Source organism: Lepidothrix coronata, unplaced genomic scaffold (assembly GCF_001604755.1).
Source record: "Lepidothrix coronata isolate B3197 unplaced genomic scaffold, Lepidothrix_coronata-1.0 Scaffold45, whole genome shotgun sequence".
Classification (NCBI taxonomy): Eukaryota; Metazoa; Chordata; class Aves; order Passeriformes; family Pipridae; genus Lepidothrix; species Lepidothrix coronata.
Genome location: NW_016690225.1, coordinates 2,640,704 through 2,661,706, shown reverse-complemented (window position 1 = coordinate 2,661,706; position 21,003 = coordinate 2,640,704). Strand labels below are relative to the sequence as shown.

The 21,003-nt window shown below is 33.2% G+C and overlaps 1 protein-coding gene across 7 annotated transcripts in view; it reads left to right on the top strand.

Moving 5' to 3' along the window:
• CSMD1 (CUB and Sushi multiple domains 1) overlaps positions 1-21,003 on the top strand; it is a 1,090,193-nt gene that overhangs the window by 781,714 nt on the left and 287,476 nt on the right. For all 7 annotated transcript variants that reach the window (XM_017814555.1, XM_017814556.1, XM_017814554.1 and 4 more), the window contains one exon: positions 19,160-19,263. In XM_017814555.1, coding sequence (XP_017670044.1) covers positions 19,160-19,263 — 104 coding nt within the window. The remainder of the gene's footprint in view (positions 1-19,159; positions 19,264-21,003) is intronic.

Here is a 21,003-nt window from a genome sequence, read left to right as displayed (position 1 = left end):
GGAAAAGAGAGCTGCACAATATGAAGATCTTGGCCATGTCCTTCCTTTAGGTGTAAACTAACTCATGGTTAAAACAAATGATAGTGGAAACCAAACAGAAATAGCACTAATGTGGAACCAAACAAAAAATAACTTGACATTATCTTCTCAATTTCTATTTTTTATTTTTCTACTAGTGTATTTTTAGTGAGGATCAGTGAGTAAACAATTATGTGCTCTTACCAGTGAGGTATACGTGTTTTTAATTTCTTTATTATTTATTTGTTCAGATTTTAGAGAGATACAAAGGCTATATATTTACCAGAACTTAGTAGTACTTGGCAGAAATCAGGTACCTGTTATTAGAGAGATACTTACATTCAGTTTGTTTTAAGACTGACCAGCTTTGAACATAATTGCTTTTGTCTGCCTCCAGTTTTATCTTATATTTTAAGAAGGGATAGAGATTACTGTATGCACAAGATCTTACCATAGCCAAAGGTTTCACATTAATATCTTAGCTTTTCATCTTTCGTATTTGGGATATTGGACGTTACCGTTAAGGGAGCTTGTAGAGGTTTTGCAGAGCAGAATGACTGAAATGTTAAAAAAAAAAATAAATAAAAAAATCTCAAAACTGCTTTGTGCTCAGTTTCCTGGTCACGTGTGGCTGTGAAACAAAAAATTAAAATGAAAATTAAAATGTCATTATCTGCCAGATTTTGGCTTTACATGATACTTCTATATTTCCTGAAAACTATCACTTTTCAACACATATCTACAGTCCAAGCTGTTCAAGAACTGAAGATAACAAAAGTTCTTCCAAAAGAAATTTTACAGAAGTATGTTGGTCAAACATGATTTCCTCTTGGTGAGTCCATGCTGACTATATCAGATTATTTTCTTTTCCCTCATGTGCCTGGACGTGGTTTCCAGTTTTAGTTGCTGATGAACAGTCAAGTCTTTGCTGACTCCCTCAAACATTCACCTCACGCCGTTGTCACCAGCCTTTCATAACTGTTTTGTTAATTTTGTTGTTTTCTCTCCATGGTTAGATATATTACATACAATAAAAAAGGTATACTGTTGTTTCTATTATTTATATAGTATATTAAGGTATCCTAGTGCTATTGTTAGAAACACAAGATGAATATTTACATGATTCATACTTTTTGTTCCTGAAAACTAAGTAATATCAACTATAAATATTAATATTTTTTTAAAGGAAATAGGTTTTAGTTGGTTGATATCTTTCTTGAAGATTCAGGTCAAATTGACACAGCTTTGCAGTTGAGGTCACATAAAAGTTGATTAATGATAAAAAATGTCTCTCCATCTGTTTCAGACTAATATGTATGCTCTTTATGTCTGGCTTTTTCAGAGAGATGACTAATGATTTGTGTTCAGCTCATGCTCTCTTATGACATCCAGATCCTCTTCTAGAGAGCTGTTACCTGATTAGCTGTCATTCATTTTGTAACTGAGCAGTACATTACACCTTTCTAAATGTAGTGTCCTATTTAATGACAATTTCATATCTCTCTCTCTTTTTTTTTTTTTCTGCTTTGTAAGGCAATCTCTCCAATTCTTCAAGATCGCTTTGCTTTCTAAACCTGTCTACAGCGTACTCACAGTCCTTTCCTGTGTAGAAGCTTTATTTTAAAAAAATTCTCATGAAAGTTTGTTTTAAAAAAGTGCCCATGAAAAGAAATGTCAAAGTCTCTAAGCATCTTTAAAATCAAGTTAAAAACACTAACTACTGTCAAAATAGCTCTAGGTTATAATAAAAATAATCCCATTAACAGTCATTAAGTAATTTTTTTTGAAGAATCAGTAGTTAAGTAATCAGTTATTCTATACCAATATCTAACTCAGCAAGGAATTGGACCACTTCACATCTGATATCTGTTGTGACTGAAACCTAGAAGGTACACTCTATTTCCAACTAGACTTAAAATACAAAGATAAAGTCATGATATTTTGATAATTTAGATATTTTAGCTAGTATCTTCACAACCAAACTTTATTTCACATCTAGCTGTATTCACTAATACAGCTTACCATACCGGTGTTACCAGTTTACACATGGTAACACCAATAGTTTTGTTTCATGAACATTTTAGAAGTGGGAGGTACAGGGAAGAGAAAAAGAAAGAAAAATGAAAATCTGATTAAATAGATAGGCCAAAAAAAAATCTTTTAGAAGTGTTAATATGTTTTACAATAGTTGTTTGTCACATCATAAAAGTCTGTTTTTAAATGCCTAAAGTCTTTAGAAATAAGTAGACTCAGTATTAAAAATACCCATTATTAAAAGGAATAAAATAAGAGTATCCTGACTTAGGATTCAAATACAGGTCATTGATGAACCTTTCAATAAGGGCAAAGAAAATATATACAGATGAAATCCAAAGAGACTAAGTAATATGTGACTTCATATTTTGTTTTGAATATCGTAGAATTTTTGTTCATTTATATTTGCACATCCAGAAAACCAGGAGTAGAAGTCTATTAGGATAAATCACCTATCCTGGTAGCTGACATTTGATAATACGTGATCAGGAATTTTATTATCCACTCATTGCAAATGCCAGATTTGCTTGCTGAGGCATTTATGGTGCAGATTTATAAAATAGGCAGGTGTGGCAGTTTTCACTATAAAACATTAAGTCAAAACTGAAACTTCAATATAAATCTTTAATTCCATTTATTTCTTTCAACTTTTCATGCATTTTGAAATCCAAATCTTAAATTATACAGACAGATCAAGGATCATGAATATGGAATGAGTTTATATATATATGTGTACACATGCAAATAAAAGATAAATTCAAGCATATTGATAGTGGGTAAATTATTATTTTCAGATACTAAGTTTATAAATAGAAAAATCAGATAGCAAAAGTCAGTTTCTGCCATACCTTGTCACAATGATTCTGATTAAAACTCTTTTTTTTCTGAAAATGCAATAAATCATGTTCTAATAGGCATAATTGTGCAATTCTACTGTTTCACATACACGTAAACTATATAATTTTAAAGAACAAGAACATATTTACACCTAATTTGAGTTAAGTTTTTTTAAAAGGTGCACCTAGCTGTGTCTTTGTTAAGACCCAGGAATGAGAAAAAACACTTTTGTGACTAAATGACAGACAGGCTTTGGAGACAAAGGCCATTTTAGAGCTTCTCACATCAGATCAAAGAATGAACTCTGTAACTGTTTTGAATATGGAGACAACAAGATTTTTTTACTATAAAAATGATACCAAGATGTTACAAGTATTGATAATTTTAGAAGATTTTAAGCTCATTTTGCTACAGAAATGCAAGTGGTCATCACCATTAATCATAGTACCATGGAAATGAAAATAAAGTTTAAGCAATATATGTCAGAGAAATGCAGTAAAATTTAATCTGCTAATGCTGAATCTACAGTTATTTTTAGGATTTGGGATTGCAAAATGATAACTCAGCAAAAAGAAATCAAAACCTTATTCACAGAAAAAGAAGAAGCACACAATATGTTTAAGTAAAGACAAGAATTAATTATTAGTATAATAAAAATTTTAACAGTTTAATTCAAGAAAAATTATTAACTTACATTTAATTATTAGGGGAAAAGAAAAAGAAAGAATATTAGTTCAGTTAGAATATTTTATACTGAAATCTCAATGTGTACTATTTACGGTATGTTTTATGTGTATTAGGTACTGGGATTTTTCTTTATTTGTTAACCCTAGAGCCAACTTTGTACAACTCTATGTATAGAATTCTTGACCTGTGATGAGTGATTTATAGCTGTGAGATATAACTTTTGTAAAAGCAATAAATACCTCATTCTAACACAATGCTTGTTACAGTTATCTGTATAAAATTATAATTGTCCTGTGCAAAAATAAACGAAAGTAAACTAACCATAGACACCTGGTCAATAAGAGAAATTGCTGCCATAAAAACGAAGTAAAACAAAGCTGCAGCTCCCCCCAGCAAAAGTTCAGACAAGGAAAACCTGACAAATACCAGTTCGGAGACCTTGAAAGTTCAGTGCAAAGATTGTGACTTGTTACTAGGAATGGCATTGCTGCATTACCGAGCTGTCTGGTTGCAAGATATTTGGGAACCAGGGATGAAACAGTGAAGTCAGTTGTAAAGGAAAGTCATTCTAGGAGACTGACTGGGCATTCTAATTGTGGTTGCATTTAAACTTATTATACATATAAGAAAACACAGTATAAATAAATGACTGGTTTAATGATATTCGCTTCTTTCACAGTGTATATATAAATGGTTGTAAGGTTTTGTATGTCTCAGCTGAGGAATTCATTTCTCAGAAAGAAGTCTATGTTCAACACTAAAATATTTTGTAATGACCGTTGTGTTGTAAAAAACTAACAACTCCTCAAATCTAGTGCAGCTGTTACATGTATTTGTCTGTCTGACTATGTGTACAAGGACTATATGGGGTTTTTATATATACAGGTAGGTAAAACTATTGTGTTTGGTGATACTAATTAGTTATATTCTGAAGTCCAAAATTGCTTTCTGCTAAGTGTATCAGGAAACGTGGTGCATTTAATAATACACTTTCGGTGTGCATATCTCAAGTGAATACTTGAGGCAGTTTGCCCAAGGGAACATAGTTAGATCTCAGTGGGAATGAACAGGGGTGTGTTTTTCAAGGCTTGAACATTTACATGTGAAATCCAACTACATGACCTCAATGGGTTTGATTCATGCCCACTTTACACGTTTTCATCTACAGTTACACAGGTTTTAATAGGCCTCTAATCAACTGTGCCCTAAGTGACTGTCATGCATTTAACCATGTTTCTATTTCAACTCATCCTGAGTGCCAATCTCTTTCAGGATATAGGTGATCCATATGTTGCATCAACAGGTGAGATTATGGTGCAGCCTGAGCAGAGCAGGAAACTGTCATTGCTCTTGCTGCTCTCCATGTCAAATTTCAGTCAGAAAAAAACAGTGAGATGTTGTAATAATTAGAAAAAGGTGAGAAACCCAATGCTGTAATCAAATTTCATCATGTCACTAAATTCTGTAAAAAAAAATTTGCACATCCCACAGAATCAACCTCAGGCAAATAGATTTTCCTTCTAGTTTTGTTACAAGCCAACATGATTGTTTAAATTTTCTAGGTTTTTTTCAGCAACTGGGGAGGAGCAAATAAAACTTAATCACTGAAATTTTGCATAATGTCACACACCATAGCACAACACTTGGGTGCTATGCAATGGCATAGCTTATAGTTTTTTCCGATGACTCTGACTGATTTCTTTATTTGTTTGGATTTTTAGGTATGTTGTGGTGCTTCTGGGTTCATTATTTTAGTTTGGTTTTTAAAGTTCTGTGATTTCATGTAACTGAAATATTAATAAAATTCTTTATACTATCTAGATAAAACATTTTGTGACAGGGAAATAGATAAGTGAAAGATTATTTCTAACTGATAACATAAACAAAACAGAAGATCTAAACATCTTTTGGTTTGTTCTTTATCACTGTGTTTCACAGAACACAACTATTTTTGTAGAAGGGAGGTTTCTACACTGGAGAAAACCCTTTGCTTCACATATTGAAGCAATTTTCTTTAACTTGTACTTAAAATACATATTTAATGAGAAAAGAAAGTATAGTTATATAAAATCCAAATTAATTTTACAGTTATAATTTTCAAAATCATAATCATTAAGATTATTTCAATATAAAACAATATGTGCAACATGATATATGTTAAACTAATATCTTCTTCCTGACACTATTAGTGAGCCTCTCCACTTTCATATTTTTCTTTTAAGGTGCATAGGCAATTGAGCCTGGAGTATTATGTCTTAAATAAGTAAAGTTTTAAGATACTGCTCTTCTATTAATGTCTATGTTTGGCAGAATTGGACAGTTCATATCATAGATCTTTTATTATTGTTTTTATCATTTAAGAGTATCCTTCCCTCAGGAGGGGAAGTGGAGAGAGGTGCTGAGCTCTTCTCCCTGTCATTCGGGGTAGGACCTGTGGGAATGGTTCAAAGCTGTGCCAGGGGAGGTTTGGACTGGACATCAGGAAACATTTATGCCCCAAGCCTGTCAGGGTTTAAAAGGGTTTGAAAAGTGTCCTTAATAACATATTTTAAACTTTCGGTCAGTCCTGAAGTGGTCAGGCAGTTGGACTTGATGACCCTTGTAGGTATTTTTCTATTGTTCTGCTCTATTCTATTCTATTCTACTCTATGCTATTCTATTCTATTCTATTCTATTCTATTCTATTCTATTCTATTCTATTCTATTCTATTCTATTCTACCTTTATCTATTCCACACCTATCCTACACCTGTCCTGTGCTATGCTATGCCTGATAACAAAGTCCGTATTACATATATTGCTCTAAGTTCTTTTCTTAAGTTAAAAAAGGTCACCAATATGTTATTAAGCGTAGATGTCAAAGAACAAAATTTATTCCACTTTAAATTTTACTTGTTTTCATTTGTCTTGATAAAATTATTTTTTCATTTTCATTTCAGATTTTAAAGACTTCATACCTTTTGTCAGTCAAGTATTAAGAACAAGTTCTAGCCTTCAGGGATATTTTGTGATTTGCTTTTATTCTAAGGTGCTAGGACACATTTTTGTCATATTTTCTCAAGCTCTTTGATACAATGCTGTTATTGCTGTTCAAGATAGATCAGTTTTATTGAAGATTATACCTGAACATGATTTATACAAATCAGTGCTCCCTCCAAGCCAAACTGCCTTACAAATTCTGCACTTCTTTGAGATAAAATAACACGTCTCAGAATTTATGCTAAATATAATAAATGCATGCTATGCTTATAATTTGTTATATAAACAAAAGAAGAAATTGCAGAGCAACAGAACACTATTTTTTTAATTAGCTAGAAAGGGCAAAAGGAAATCTGTAACTCCACCTAAGGCTCTTTGATTTGCAGGTTTCATTGACATGCTAGTCAAATTGAAACTGTTCTCATATCTTAAAACCTACTTTGCTTAGTCATTGATCCAACTTGTCTGAAATATGTTTTACATTGTATTTAAGTTTCTAGCCAATATATCTTCATGTTTCAAAGTTGATAAGAATTTCAAGAAGAAAGAAAGTGTGTGCACATCTTTGGAAGCAAGATAACATTTAAAACTGGTTTAAAAGTCTTTGAAATACATCTGTAAAGACATTTTTTTCTCTTTTTCCCCCCTATTATTTTATTGACAGAACATTTTGCTATTAAGTAATTTTTATTTTTATTTTTTTCTGGAGTAAATTATTTATATGTTCTACCCTGATTTAAAAGCAAGTGATAGAATATTGCAGAGGGAAAATTGCAGCTATTATTCTCTTTACATTTTAATGGAGTTTTTACATAAACTCCTCATTTGATGCAAACTGAAAGAAACTGTTCTGTTTACTAATTTATAATTTGAATTAGACCCAAATAATGGTTTGTGCCCAAATGTATTCTTACAGGGCACTTTTACTCGCATATCTGAGCAGATTGCCATACGGTTTTGAGACTAATGACCAGAGATCATCTTCACTGATTCTGGTATGCTTTTTACAAATACAGGTCAAGAACAGCTCTACTCCAGTGCTTACAGATGCAAAGATGTAAAATCAAGGTAGATGATCCAAGAGTCAGGCCTGTGATCATTAAAGTCAATCATATTTACTACATCCTCTTAATACATATATTCCTCATGCCACAGGATGAAAATGTGTATATTCAGTATCACTGAGATGCAAGGGACATTTTCAACAAAAGTATAGGATTTGAGAAAGTACATTCAGGTGTGGGAGATTAAGTTTTAAAGCTGGGGTAGGTAAACTATTATTACCAAAAAGGTTACATATGTAATTAGGTTTTGTGTTGTGCTTTTTATTTTTGGAAATTTAAACCATGAGAAGCATTGCTGAATAAGGCTCAAAATTTAAGTACTATCAATGCTGTCATTATTTTTATGGCTTTTGGGAGAAATTACTGGTTTTCTCACTAATATAAGATTAATATTCATTATATTTAAATGCAAATATCTTAATTCTTATTAGATTTAGTGTTCCAATTTATGACATTAAGGCAATTCTCCTATATAGTTGTTGTGGGTTGACCTTGGCTGGCTGGCAGGTGCCCACCAAGCTTCTCTCCTGCTCCCCCTCCTCATCAGGGCGGTGGGAGAAAATAAGATGAAAAAGCTCATGGGTCAAAGCAAGGACAGTGGGATTGCTCACCAATTAGGCAAAATAGACTCAACGTGGGGAACATTAATTTATTTAAAATTAAAAATACGGTAGGATGTGAGAAACAACACTAAAAAGCTTTTTCTGAAATCTAACTCTTCTACATCCAACTCTACTGAGTGGTGCAGGGGTGTGGGGATGTGGGATGCAGTCATGTCCCCTGATCCAGTGCACAGTCCCTCTTTTGGGATACAGTTCATCAGAAACTGTTTGAATGTGGGTTCTTCTCATAGGCTGAAGTTAATGGCTCCTTTCTTTGTTATTTATTCATGGCCAGTAAATTACAAAATTTGGTGTCCCATGCTAGCATTCTTACTATTTCCTAGACTGTAGGTAACTCAAATCTCTCCAAAATAACAAGATTGTTCCTTTCTTTTTTTTTTTTTTTTTTTTTGGTTTGGTTTGGGTACTTTTGGTTTTGTTTTGTTTAAATTTTTATTTATTTTCTGGCTCAAAAATATGCATTATAAAGGTTGCTTAAATTTTGTTGTATTTAGAATTTATTGCAAAAAACGTAATTTTGTGAGATGAAACACAAACTTCCAAAAACTTACTTATTTGTGAAGTAAACATTAAAAGAAATTCCTTTTCATGCATTGAAGTGACAGGAGGAAATTTCAACATGAAAATCCTTATGTGTTCTATTTACTATATCAGGGCTACAATTTTGGCCTTGAATTTTGATTATTATAATAATAAGGGGAATTATTCAAAACAATTTGTTTCTATTTTTGAAGTGCACTTGGGCCAACCAGACATGTAGTTGTATATTTTGAAAACATAGTAGGATGAAAAACTTGGGGAAAAGGGAACTTAAAAAGTTAATTTAAGTTAATCTGTTAATATGAATGCCGAAATTTCATATTCATAACTTTTTGTTATTCAAAATTTAGACACAGGGCAAACTTATTTGCATCTTTTTTATTCAGAATGAAGTTAACCTCAGTAGATTTAAACTTTTTAGTATATCGCATTATCTAAAAACTCTCCAGATTTATGTAAAACCCTAGTGTCATGACAATGCAATGTCCATGCAATATTACTACACTTATTACAGGAGTGTACATTCAGCCATAGTCCCCTTATTCTTATCATGTATATAACAAAAGATCTCGTATGCATCAATCTTTATATAAACAGTTGATATGCTTTAAGATTTTAATTAAGGGGTTTTTCTATATGAAGCACACTTTTTCTTATTACATCAAACACATCAGTACATAAAGGACACAATTCATTTGTCCATCCTCAGGTATCTATTACTGTATGAGATGCTCAGGTATTCAAGATGTCCGTGCAAGGAAAATCCGTGTCCTTCTAGAGAGGCAGTTAGAAGTCAGACAGGATGCAAAGACATCTTATAAGACAAAATATCTAAGTGTGGACATCTGAATTTAGCTCAAAGAAAGATACACTATAAACTGACACACTGCTTACTTTTCCTCTGAAAGTTCGTTTACATAAATACAACCTTCTATTAGCACAGTAACACACCTCCTTTATCAGAGTTTGTAATTCAGCTCAGTATGGCTCAGACTTTTCCAGTCTCTTCTAAATAGCATTAAACAGTAGTTGAACTCTGAGATTGTATACATTTTTAGCAAATTAATTCCACTGGTACATTATATTTTTCTAAGGCATTTCCTTCTATAAATTTTTAAGCATCTCCTTATACCTCTGGAGACTTTCCAGTACTCAATTCAATTGCCTTTTTGCACAATACATTGTGATTCCAAGATACATCACCCTCTAAATTAAATAGTTTCTGCCCTTGGAACTGTTTTGCCATAATAACAAGAAACCAACAGCTGAAGTACTCTACTTCTCAAACAGAACAGCTTATGCATTCTCAACAATGCTTATCCACCTTTCTGCTACTGTTGAGAGAAAGTACTGAAGGAACCCATGTTTAAAATGTTTCATAACATAGAATGCATGAAATATAGGATTTATCCAATATGTTCAGCCAAAAAATAATATTGGACTTGGAACTACTTAGTTTGGTTATAAGGATATAGATTTCCCATAATTAATTTTTTGTTTAAGGTCACAAATGCAAATTCTGCTTTGTTATTTTGTTACTTTTATCTCCTGGATATTCCACTGGCTCACATATCATTAAAAAGGTGTTAGAATTCCTCAGTGAATGTTGCACAATGATGTTACAGTTGGGACGCATAGAATTTGTTAGATTTTTTTTTTTATTTTCTGAAGTTTGAATGTTTATCATATTTTATTCATGTTTTACATGAAGTTTAAGTAAGAAGAATTAAAATATCAGAAAACTCTTGAGGAATTATGCTGTTATATAAGTAATTTTCAAGGATCTGAAATTAATTATTTTAAGGACTACACAATAATAGCAAAACTGAGATCTAACTCTCCAAATTCCTACATAGGGTTCTGTCTAGGGAATAGTCTGTGTCTATATAAATGAATGTGCACTTCTGATACTTAACAACTTCTTCATGTAGCCCTTTGCTTTTTGTGCTGTATCAAGCCTCATATGCACTTTGAATTAATTAATAAAATTAACCTATTCTTTAAAGATTTTAGGAAGTAAGACAACAGTTAAAGAGGGTAAACTAAGTATGTTTCTGCTGCTTAAATTTCTGAGGCTAAAAAAATCGACAGGCTTATTTAATAAGTAATATTCTCAGCCTTTATTTAAATCAGAGTTCTTTTCTGCTAATTAATGTATTCTTAGTTTATGTATAACTTGTTTTTAACAAATACTAACTTCATTTTCAAATTTAAAGAACAGTAGTTTCAGACATTGTTTTGAACAGTAAATCTAAAAGTATTTCTTTATTTTTTATAATTGCTGTGTCTTTTTCATCAGTGGGTGCTACTCACCATTTTAGAAAAACTGCTTAAAATGTTTTGAAAAAGATTTCCAAAGATATGAGCAGAGTTGGAATTCTTTTTCATGAATGGCACGTAAAGATAATAATAGAAACATGATTTTTTACCTTCTTTTCTGTTGTTCAGTTAAAAAAAAAAGTATCGTGTTTCTTTAAAGTTTATACTTCCATATTTGTTTCCTACTGACAGTTGGAGCAGCAGCAGGAGCAAAAATGAAAGCCATATATTTGGCATTTTCCTTTGGCAGAAAATGAGAAATAGATCATCCTGCTATATCAGAGAGTTGTCTAAAATTGTCCAAAAGTGATAAATTCCAAACTTTTAGTGTGAACATATAAATAATTATCTTATCTTATGATTCTGCTTTTTATTGTTTTAATTTTATCTCTCAAATCTAAATCAAGCTGATTGATAATTCATTCAAAATATGGCTCACATAAATATGAAACATTCATTGGGCTGTGGTATTTGATTTTAAAATTAAATTTTAGTGTTTCGTAGTATTCTCTGTACTTAGAAATGACATATTTGTATACATATCAAACTAACCAAAAAGAGAAGAAGGAAAATGTCTTAATTTTTCAAGATGGTAAAGTGAAATTTGACATGATGTCTTGGCTCTATATCTGAAGATTAAAATCTGACTTGGCGACAAGTTGCTTCTCTGACTGAGTAACAGATTGTGGCAGCTCTGTTAACTCTGAAGTCATCATTAAGGGATTTTTTTTTACATGTCTCCCTCTACACAAGAAACAAAACTGTGTTTAATAATGTGTTCACTGCCTTACTGTGTATGTATTTAAAATTAATATGTGATTAGTTATAGACCTATTTTACATAATCATCAGCTACCACTAGAAATGGTACTTCATAGAGTCAAAAATTTTATTATTCTAATTTTTACTCTTAATTCTATATTTTCTTTAATTTCAGCTTCCAGCCACTCTATGCCCATTCTTAATTTCTATTTACATTATCAGAAAGTTCTTCCTTGTTGGACTATTCTAAGATCAGTGTCAAGTCACTTCTTCATCTTTACTACATAAACAAAATTAACTGTTATTTCTTAAGATTATTTCTATTGTTTTCTTCTAAATATCTCAAATTATTTGGCCTTAATCAGCTTGCAGAAGAAGGGGTATGTTGGATATGGCAAGTACATTCAAAGTAGAGAATGCAGAAACCTGTTATCATAGGCAATCCAAAGAATGAAAAGCAACGGGGGAAAAGACAACCTGTATTTATTTACCTGAGAAATGTTTCAAGCATGGGGCAATCATTATAAAGCAAATTGTTGAAATTTTTTCTTTTATTCTTGTGATTATTATATTATTTTTTCTCTCTTTTTTTAAAAACAGCCTCAACACCTTTTGTTTTACATTATTACTGTTACATGATATATTATTATTGCTATTTCCTTCTTATCTTTATTTAATTTCTACCAGGTATGGTTATTAGGCTCATTTTCAAGTCATTAGCTGGGGCTAAAAGGAAAATAAATTCCTGAGAATGAGAAATCTAAATTATAATGTCAATATTGAAAAATAAACAATTTTCTTTTTATAATTGCTTTTTAATAACTGCAGTTGTTGGACAACAATAGTACCAAACACCTTTAACATTTCTTTAAAATAAGGGACAGAATAATCTGAGTGTTTTCAATAAATTTTCTGTCACTCAACAAAAACTGGAGGAATTAAAATTTTACAGGACAGGCCCTTCTATTTGGCATAAACTTTATTTTGCCAAACTTTATTTTGGTTGGAGCTTATTTCAGACTGAGAGTTATGAGTTATTAATTTTGCATCTTATTAATTATAGCTGTACCTATATCAAATTATGAATAATACTGCTGTGATAAATGGTTTACCTCTTAAGGGCTTTGAGGCAAAATAAATAACTTGTTTTTTAAAGGAATATGAAAAAAAGTTTTGCCATCTTTCACAATTAATCGCCCACAGAATTTGTGCATGAGTAAACTAGTTTTATTATTATTTGTAGTCAATTTTCTATGTTCCCTCTTCCTCTGGATTTTGTCCATAATTACAGTGACTCTTAAGACTTGAAGACACATCCCTGTAAGAGGGAAGCGCTAGGGAAAGAGCACAGTTTTGGAAGTTTTAAGGAATAGTGGATTTGTGTATGTATTCTCTAATACTGGTGATATCTTTTGACATTGCTTCTATATTACGTTGCTTTTTAAGTGAAATAGATCCTCCAAAACTTGCTTTAAAGCACTAATTTAAGTATCTGGCTCCATTCTTCTAGAAATTTTAAAAAAATATTTAGGAATCTGAAAGACAAAACAGCCCTTCTGTATTTGTACTGATAGTAATGGCCTCTTTCACTTTCAAGTCTCTTTAAGCATGAAGTGTCTATAAAAGAAATGACAGAGTCAAAAAGCCCTGAAATATTCATGTTACTTTCAGATTTTACACAGAAGCGTGGAGAAATGCAAAGTAGGAAAATACTATTATATATGTGAAGCTAGGATGTCAATGAAATGGAGTAATCTGTAACAGTTGCAAACAGCTTTCATCAAAAGCCTTTATAATTAACACATTTTCTACTTATAATTTTAAAACTTTTAATCAAGGATCTTCAGTTCTATTTCCCTGATCTTCATATATTTGGAATAAGACACATTTCTACTAGTATATGTGTTTATTTTTTTTGAACTTGCTTGATTGATCTCTTGTAAATATAACAGACATCTTACAGGTAGTTCTCATTTCTTCTTGCATCTTAAAATTCACGCTCTTACTTTTGCATTCTATTTACTATACTGAATGCATACATTTCTAACATATTTAAGTAATAACAAAATAGGCCTTATTAGTAGTGAAAAGAACATGCACACCTAGACGTTTTGGAGATGTCACATTGCCATGCACCCTACTGCTTCTTCCAGGCATTACAGTCATTTCTTACAGCTCTGGTGCTGCCTTTCTCCCTTACTTGCAATAGCAATTATGCCAGCAGAAACATAAAATGTAGGAGTGCCTAGCATAGAGGAAAATATTTGAAATGAGAAAGTAATTATGACAGGAAATTCACTTGCAAAACTTGCCTGTAGGTACCTCTTTAGGTGTCTTGCATTTTTAAGCTTTTTTTTTGTTTGCTTTCAGAGTCTATTTATCTAATAACAAGTAATCATTCTGAATTGCTTATAAGGTAATTTCGTCTCATACATTTCAAAAAGCAAATAGGATCATTCTTCTGTAAGAAGAATGTAACTGATCATCCAGAAAGAAATATAATAGGTTTGGAAGCAACTTTTGTGTTTCCAGTTTTTCTAAATGAAAATTAATTCTTTTCTTCATTTTAATCAGTTCATATTAAGAATATGTAATGGTAACGATCAGATTAGTATTACTGGAATTTTAGCACGCAGCTGGATAAACACATCATAGGATGGGCAAGCAATTGGCTCAGGGGTCAAGTACAGGAGGTAATAGTAATGGGGGAATATCAGACTGGTGACCTGTCATTAGTGGGGTTCCACAGGGCTCCATCTTGGGCCCTGTGCTCTTCAACATCTTCATAAGTGACTTGGATGCAGGACTGGAAGGGATACTAAGTAAGTTTGCCAATGATACGAAATTAGGAGGAGATGTTAACTCCCTCAAGGACAGAGAGGCCCTGCAGAGAGACCTTGACAAATCAGAGAGATGGGCAATCACCAACCACATGAAGTTTAACAAGGGAAAATGTTGGATTCTGCACCTGGGATGGAGCAACCCTGTTTGTGTATATAGAATGGGCAATGAGATGTTGGAAAGCAGTGCCACAGAAAGGGGCCTGGGGGTCCTGATTATTAGCAAATTGAATCTGAGTCAGCAGTGCCCTGGCAGCCAGGAGGAACAACCATGTCCTGGGGGGCATCAGGCAAAACATCGCCAGCCGGTCGAGGCAGAGCGTTGTTCCACTCTGCTCTGCGCTGGTGCAGCCTCATCTTGAATGTTGTTTGCAGTTTTGGTCACTACAATATAAGAAAGATATAAAGTTATTAGAGAGCATTCAAAGGAGGGCAACAAAGACAGTGAAGTGCCTGGAGAGGAAGACATATGAGGAGCAACTGAGGTCACTTGGTCTGTTCAGCCTGGAGGAGACTGAAAGGAGACTTCATTGCAATCTACAACTTCCTTGTGAGGAGAAGAGGAGAGGCAGGCATTTATCTTTTCTCTGTGATGACCAGTGACAGGATCTGGGGGAATGGCCTGAAGTTGTGTTAGGGGTGGTTTAATTTAGATATTAGGAAAAGGTTCTTTACCTGGAGGGTGGTTGGGCACTGGAATAGGCTCCCCAGGAAAGTGGTCACAACACCAAGTTCAGTACAGAATTCAAGAAGCGTTTGGACAATGCTCTCAGGCGCATGGTGTGACTCTTGGGGCTGTCCTGTGCAGGGCCAGGGGCTGGATTTGATGATCCTTGTGGGTTCTTTCCATGTCAGGAGGTTTATGACAGAAAAAAATGCCCTTTTCTGTCCACTGGCTGAGGAAGGAGCAATGAATAGACCAGGTGCTAACTGTTTACATGGTAAAATTAATGTTTTATGAGTCAAATTCAACAAATTTAAGATAGACCTCTTAACTCTCAGCCATTTGAAAGTCTTTCCAAAACATTTTATGTGTTAACATAGAATAACAATTATCATGGAAATGAAGATAACAGGGTTTTTTTTAATAGTGTATAATATATCTTCACAATGTATTTCCCATAAAGAAATGTTTGTTTTGGTATTTCCTATATGCTTAACCAGAAACTTAAATCTTTCATTTATGGTTTATATCGAATTACTTTTTTTTTCCTAACTTCCTTTATTATTAAAGAGGTGAACATTCATATTTGGTTTTAAATTGCAATGTAAAACATTTTATGAGTCTAACCAAATGGAGCATTCTTAAATAATACATTACCATATTTTCTCATGGAATGTTCTATCAAGTTTCCTCTTCCATATAAAATAAAAATTACATTAAAAGTCTTACTGTTATTTTCTCTTGCCAGAAACAGCTCTCCTTACCTGCTTCTTTTTTTTTTTTTTCTTTTCTTTGGCTTTATTAGTCTTGATTTAAGAATTAAATTTTGCACTGATATAATCTAGAAATACTATAATACTAGAATCTAGGAATTCCATCAGGAGCAGATGGAAATGTATATTATTTGTCTGCAGCATATTGCCTAAAATTCTTGTGATTATTGAAACAATGGACAACCAAGGGATCAGACCCTGCCAGCATGGATTTAGGAGGGGCAGGTCCTGCCTAACCAACCTGATCTCCTTTATGACCATGTGACCCACCTGGTGGATGCAGGAAAGACTGTGAATTTTGTCTACCTGGACTTCAGTAAAGTCTTCAATACTGTCTCCCATGACATTCTTCTAGAAAAGCTGACAGTCCACGACTTGGACAGGTTCACTATTCACTGGGTTAAGAACTGGCTGGCTGACCTGGCCTAGAGAGTGATGGTGAATGGTGCTATATCCAGTTGGCAGCCAGCCCACAAATAGTGTCCCCCAGGGATCAATACTGGGCCTAGTCCTGTTTAATATCTTTATTGATGATCTGAATATGGGGGAGTGCACCCTCAGCAAACTCGCAACTCTCAAGTAGGAGTGTTGGTCTAATGGAGAGTAGGAAGGTTCTGCAGAAAGATCTGGACAGGCTGGATCAATGGGCTGAGGTCAGTGGTATGAGGTTCCATGGTGCCTAGTGCCAGGTCCTGCACTTGGGTCACAACAACCCCATGCAGAGCTACAGGCTTGGGAAGAAGTGGCTGGAAAAAGTGGCCAGTGGAAAAGGGCCTGTGGGCGCTGGTCGACAGCCATCTGAACATGAACCAGCAGTGTGCCCAGGTGGCCAAGAAGGCAAATGGCATCCTTGATTTTATCAACAATAATGTGGCCAGCAAGACCAGAGAAGTGATTCTTTCCCCTGTACTCGGTGCTGGTGAGGCCACACCTCAAGTGCTGTATCCAGGTCTAGGCCCCTCACTATAAAAAAGACATTGAGATGCTGGAACGTGTCCAGAGAAGGGAAATGGAACTGGTGAAGTATCTGGAGCACAAGTCATATGAGGAGCAGCTGAGAGAGCTGGGGTTGTTTAGTCTGGAGAAAAGGAGGCTCAGGGGAGACCTTATTGCCCCCTACAACTACCTGAAAGGAGGTTGTAGCAAGGTGGGGGTTGACCTCTTCTCCCATGCATGAGGATGTGAGGGTATAGTCTTAATTTATGCTAAGGGAGGATTATGTTGAACATCACAAGGAGTTTCTTCAAAGAAAGGGTTATTAAACATTGGAATGGGCTGCCCAGGGAGTCACCGTCCCTGGAGGTGTTCAGGAAATGACTGCGTGTGACCCTTAGTGCTGTGGTCTGGTTGACAAGGTGGTCATGAATCAAAGGTTGGCCTCGATGATCCTGGAGGTCTTTTCCAAACTAAATGATTCCATAATTCTGTGATTTTGCAAATGTAGATAATGCATTACACTCAGTCTCAAAATCTGGCAGGTCTGTAAAATATGCCATGAAAAACCTGTATTACATCACAAACCCTCTTGACTTACGGTCAAAATAATTACACAGATATTTGTGTTAATAGTGAATATCCTAGAACCATTTAGCTTTTCTTTAACATTTTAAAATATACAAGAGGTTTTAGTCCTGGAGTCAATTTAGCATAGTTTAAAAAACATAATTATACAAATAGCAGAGATGGCAAAGGAAGTTCTGAAAAGCAAGACATGACTTTACAGAAAGAGGCAATATGCTATCTTAAGTTGATGGGTATTTTATTAAAAACAGTCTTTTCTTTGGGTTACAAGCTGAAGTCACATAGTACAATGTAAGGCTCACCTACTCTAGTAGTGTAAGTTCTTCTCTGAAGTTTATTATAGTGGGCTTTTCCAATTCCAACAGAGAGAAATGAGATTGTCTGGCTTTCTTTTTTAATACTGAGGAAGTTAAGACAAGTAACTTATCTTGGATGCTGCTTTTCTAAAGGACTGTAATTTGTTTGTGATTAATTCTGCCATGATAATCACATAGAAATAAACATAAGTGGATGGAAACCATTGTTTTTTCATGTGTTGCTACCAGAATAGCAGCATATTAAGGATGAGGCTGAAAGCTTAAATCTGACCGAAACGATGTTTTTAACCACAAAACAGAAGAAAAATTAATTGCATTTTCATGCAATGGCTGAAGTTGTCTGAAAGTGTACCCAAGGATATGTGTAAAAGTTAGCATAAAGATAAAATGAATAATTTTATGGGAAGTCACTGTGCCTGCACATTCATATCAAGTTGTCTGCAGAAAATTTTATATCAAATTACAAAAACGTACAATGTCCATATATATGTACATAGATATAAGCTGCAACTACTTACCGTTACTGAACTCTAAAAGTGCTTGTCTTAGATGTATTCTTTTATACAGACCTAATTCCATTTTCGTACTATATTTTATTTTGTAAAATTGCAGTTTTAGTTAATACTTTTTCAAAGAATTCTGAGATACATTTCTAATTTTCTTGGCAATTTATGATTAGACACCGAGTGGAATCATAGTTTAATATTAGTAATTTATACAAAGAAATTTCTGCTTTTGTATTTCTGTGCACCAGCCTCCTCCATCTTCTTATGAATTGCTAGTTCATACCTGCTATCTTATTATTGTATAATTCAACAGATGAGAATGTTTTAATACACTTCCAGTACTATGCTGTGTAATTTTTATATAGCTATTATAGTAAAAGAAGAGGATTTGCTGCTTCAATAATGAACAATTATCACCAGTTAGGGGTAACTGGCATCTTTAATATTTGATACCTCTAAAATATTATGGCATTGACTTGCCTCCGGGTATTAGAAAATATAGAATTTTCTTCACTTCTGTTCTTTCTAGGTACCTTTGTAAATTCAAATTTGATGAACTGAAATAATTATTGCCTCATGACTTGATTTATGATAGCCAAATAATTTTTTTAAGACTAGAACACATCAGATGACGTGTGGATATGTTTTGAAATAAATGAGTTACTTCATTTTATTAGGTCATAAAGCTTGCTTTTGAAGAGTTTGAACTGGAAAGAGGCTATGATACTCTTACTGTTGGAGATGCTGGGAAAGTTGGTGATACCAGAACAGTGTTGTATGTGTAAGTACAGAATTTCCAAAAATTTTCCCTGGAAATTTTTTTGTCATGTTGTTTCTTCCAGGTCAGGATATATCTACCTAAATTTGTAATTTTAATGTATGTAATTTGCTTATATAATGTAAGCTTAAAATCCAAGTACTGTCAAAGAAAATTGTTCATTACAAAATTCACTCCAAAACTTTAGTGGCATCTTTATAGGCTTTAATATCAGAGACTGAAAACTGAAGATTAGATTTTTTAAAAGGAAAAAAACCCCTCCCTTTAAAAAACAAGTACTAGCTGTACAATTCTATTCACAAACAATTAAGGGAATAAACAAAAAGTCTTGAAGTTCATCAAATAGAAAATACAGCTTGTGTAAAATAAAAAATTAATTTATTAATTTCAAAATTCATATACTTAAACTTGGATTTGTGTACAAAATTTTCATGAAAGTACATAGGCCACTTTTTGATAAAGTTATACATGCTTTATTGATTACTATAATATAATATATTGAAGGTGTAGGAGCTTACATAAATTTGAAAGAAAATTCCAAACTAGGTAGCTACTCTTAATATACAGGTCCTGAGTACTGTGTGGACTAATGGAAAGAATAGAATCCTGTACAGATTAATTTATTACATCTACTTTAACCACCTCATTTTGGTTGCATATGCTTATTTTCCTCCTACATAATGAGAGCTTGTGTTTACAAGGTATTTTATCTATAGCTTTTAGAGGGTTAAGTTTTCACGTGAATCCTGATCACCAAATGCAAAACAAAATTACAGGTTAATAAATTAACAATAATTAAATAAGACAAACTGACAGCATTTATTTCATAATAATATTACTTGACATTGCATATAAACCTATTGGATAAAAACATTATTGAAACATTTGTTAAAAAGAATCCATCATCTTTTGTATTTTGAGGGGGGTTTAATACATATAAATAATTGCAATGTTTCTTTTAAATATAACAAATGAGTATATCTACACAATTTATTTTAAATTAATTAGAATATTTTTGGAGGGACAAGTCTGCGAACAATAAATTTGTAATATGTATTTGCTTATGAATTTATAAATTTATTGATGGCTAATTTCTGAACTGTGATATCAAAGTACATAGAAAACCTACAATTTAATTTGGCTTAAAAGGTAAGACTGGAAAATTATTGAATTATTTGTTCAATGCTTGTGTTTCTTGTTTTGCAATACCAAGTAGCTGCTAGTGAGTAAATTGAATTCCATGTTCTGAGTACCTGAAAAAGAAAAAAAACCAAAAAAAAAAAAAAAAAAAACAACCAAAAAAACAAAAAACCAAAAACTTTTAAGAGCTTACACTTTAAGTTGACAAGAAAACCACAAACTGGGAGTTAATTTCCATACCCATCTTCGTTTTTTCTCATATTTTGCAGACCAATTATGTAATGTGATGGTCTCTCTGATCATGTTAATTTAACTCCTTGTAACTATGACAAAAGGCTTTGCAGTTTTTGCTTTTTGAACTGGGATACAGTTTTGCTCACAGTGATCCCACAACTCCTTCAGAGTCAAGTTTTTAAGTAGTAAATTTTCTAACTCAAATTATTCATTGTTTGTTACCCTTTGCCCACTTCCTATGTCAAAGTTTACCTGTTTGAAATTACTTGTAAAATAAGTGCTAAATTTTGGGGGGTTTATCATTCCATTTGAAGGCATTTAGCCTGTGCTACCTATTCCACATGTGTTTTCTGTGACTGCCCAAAAAAT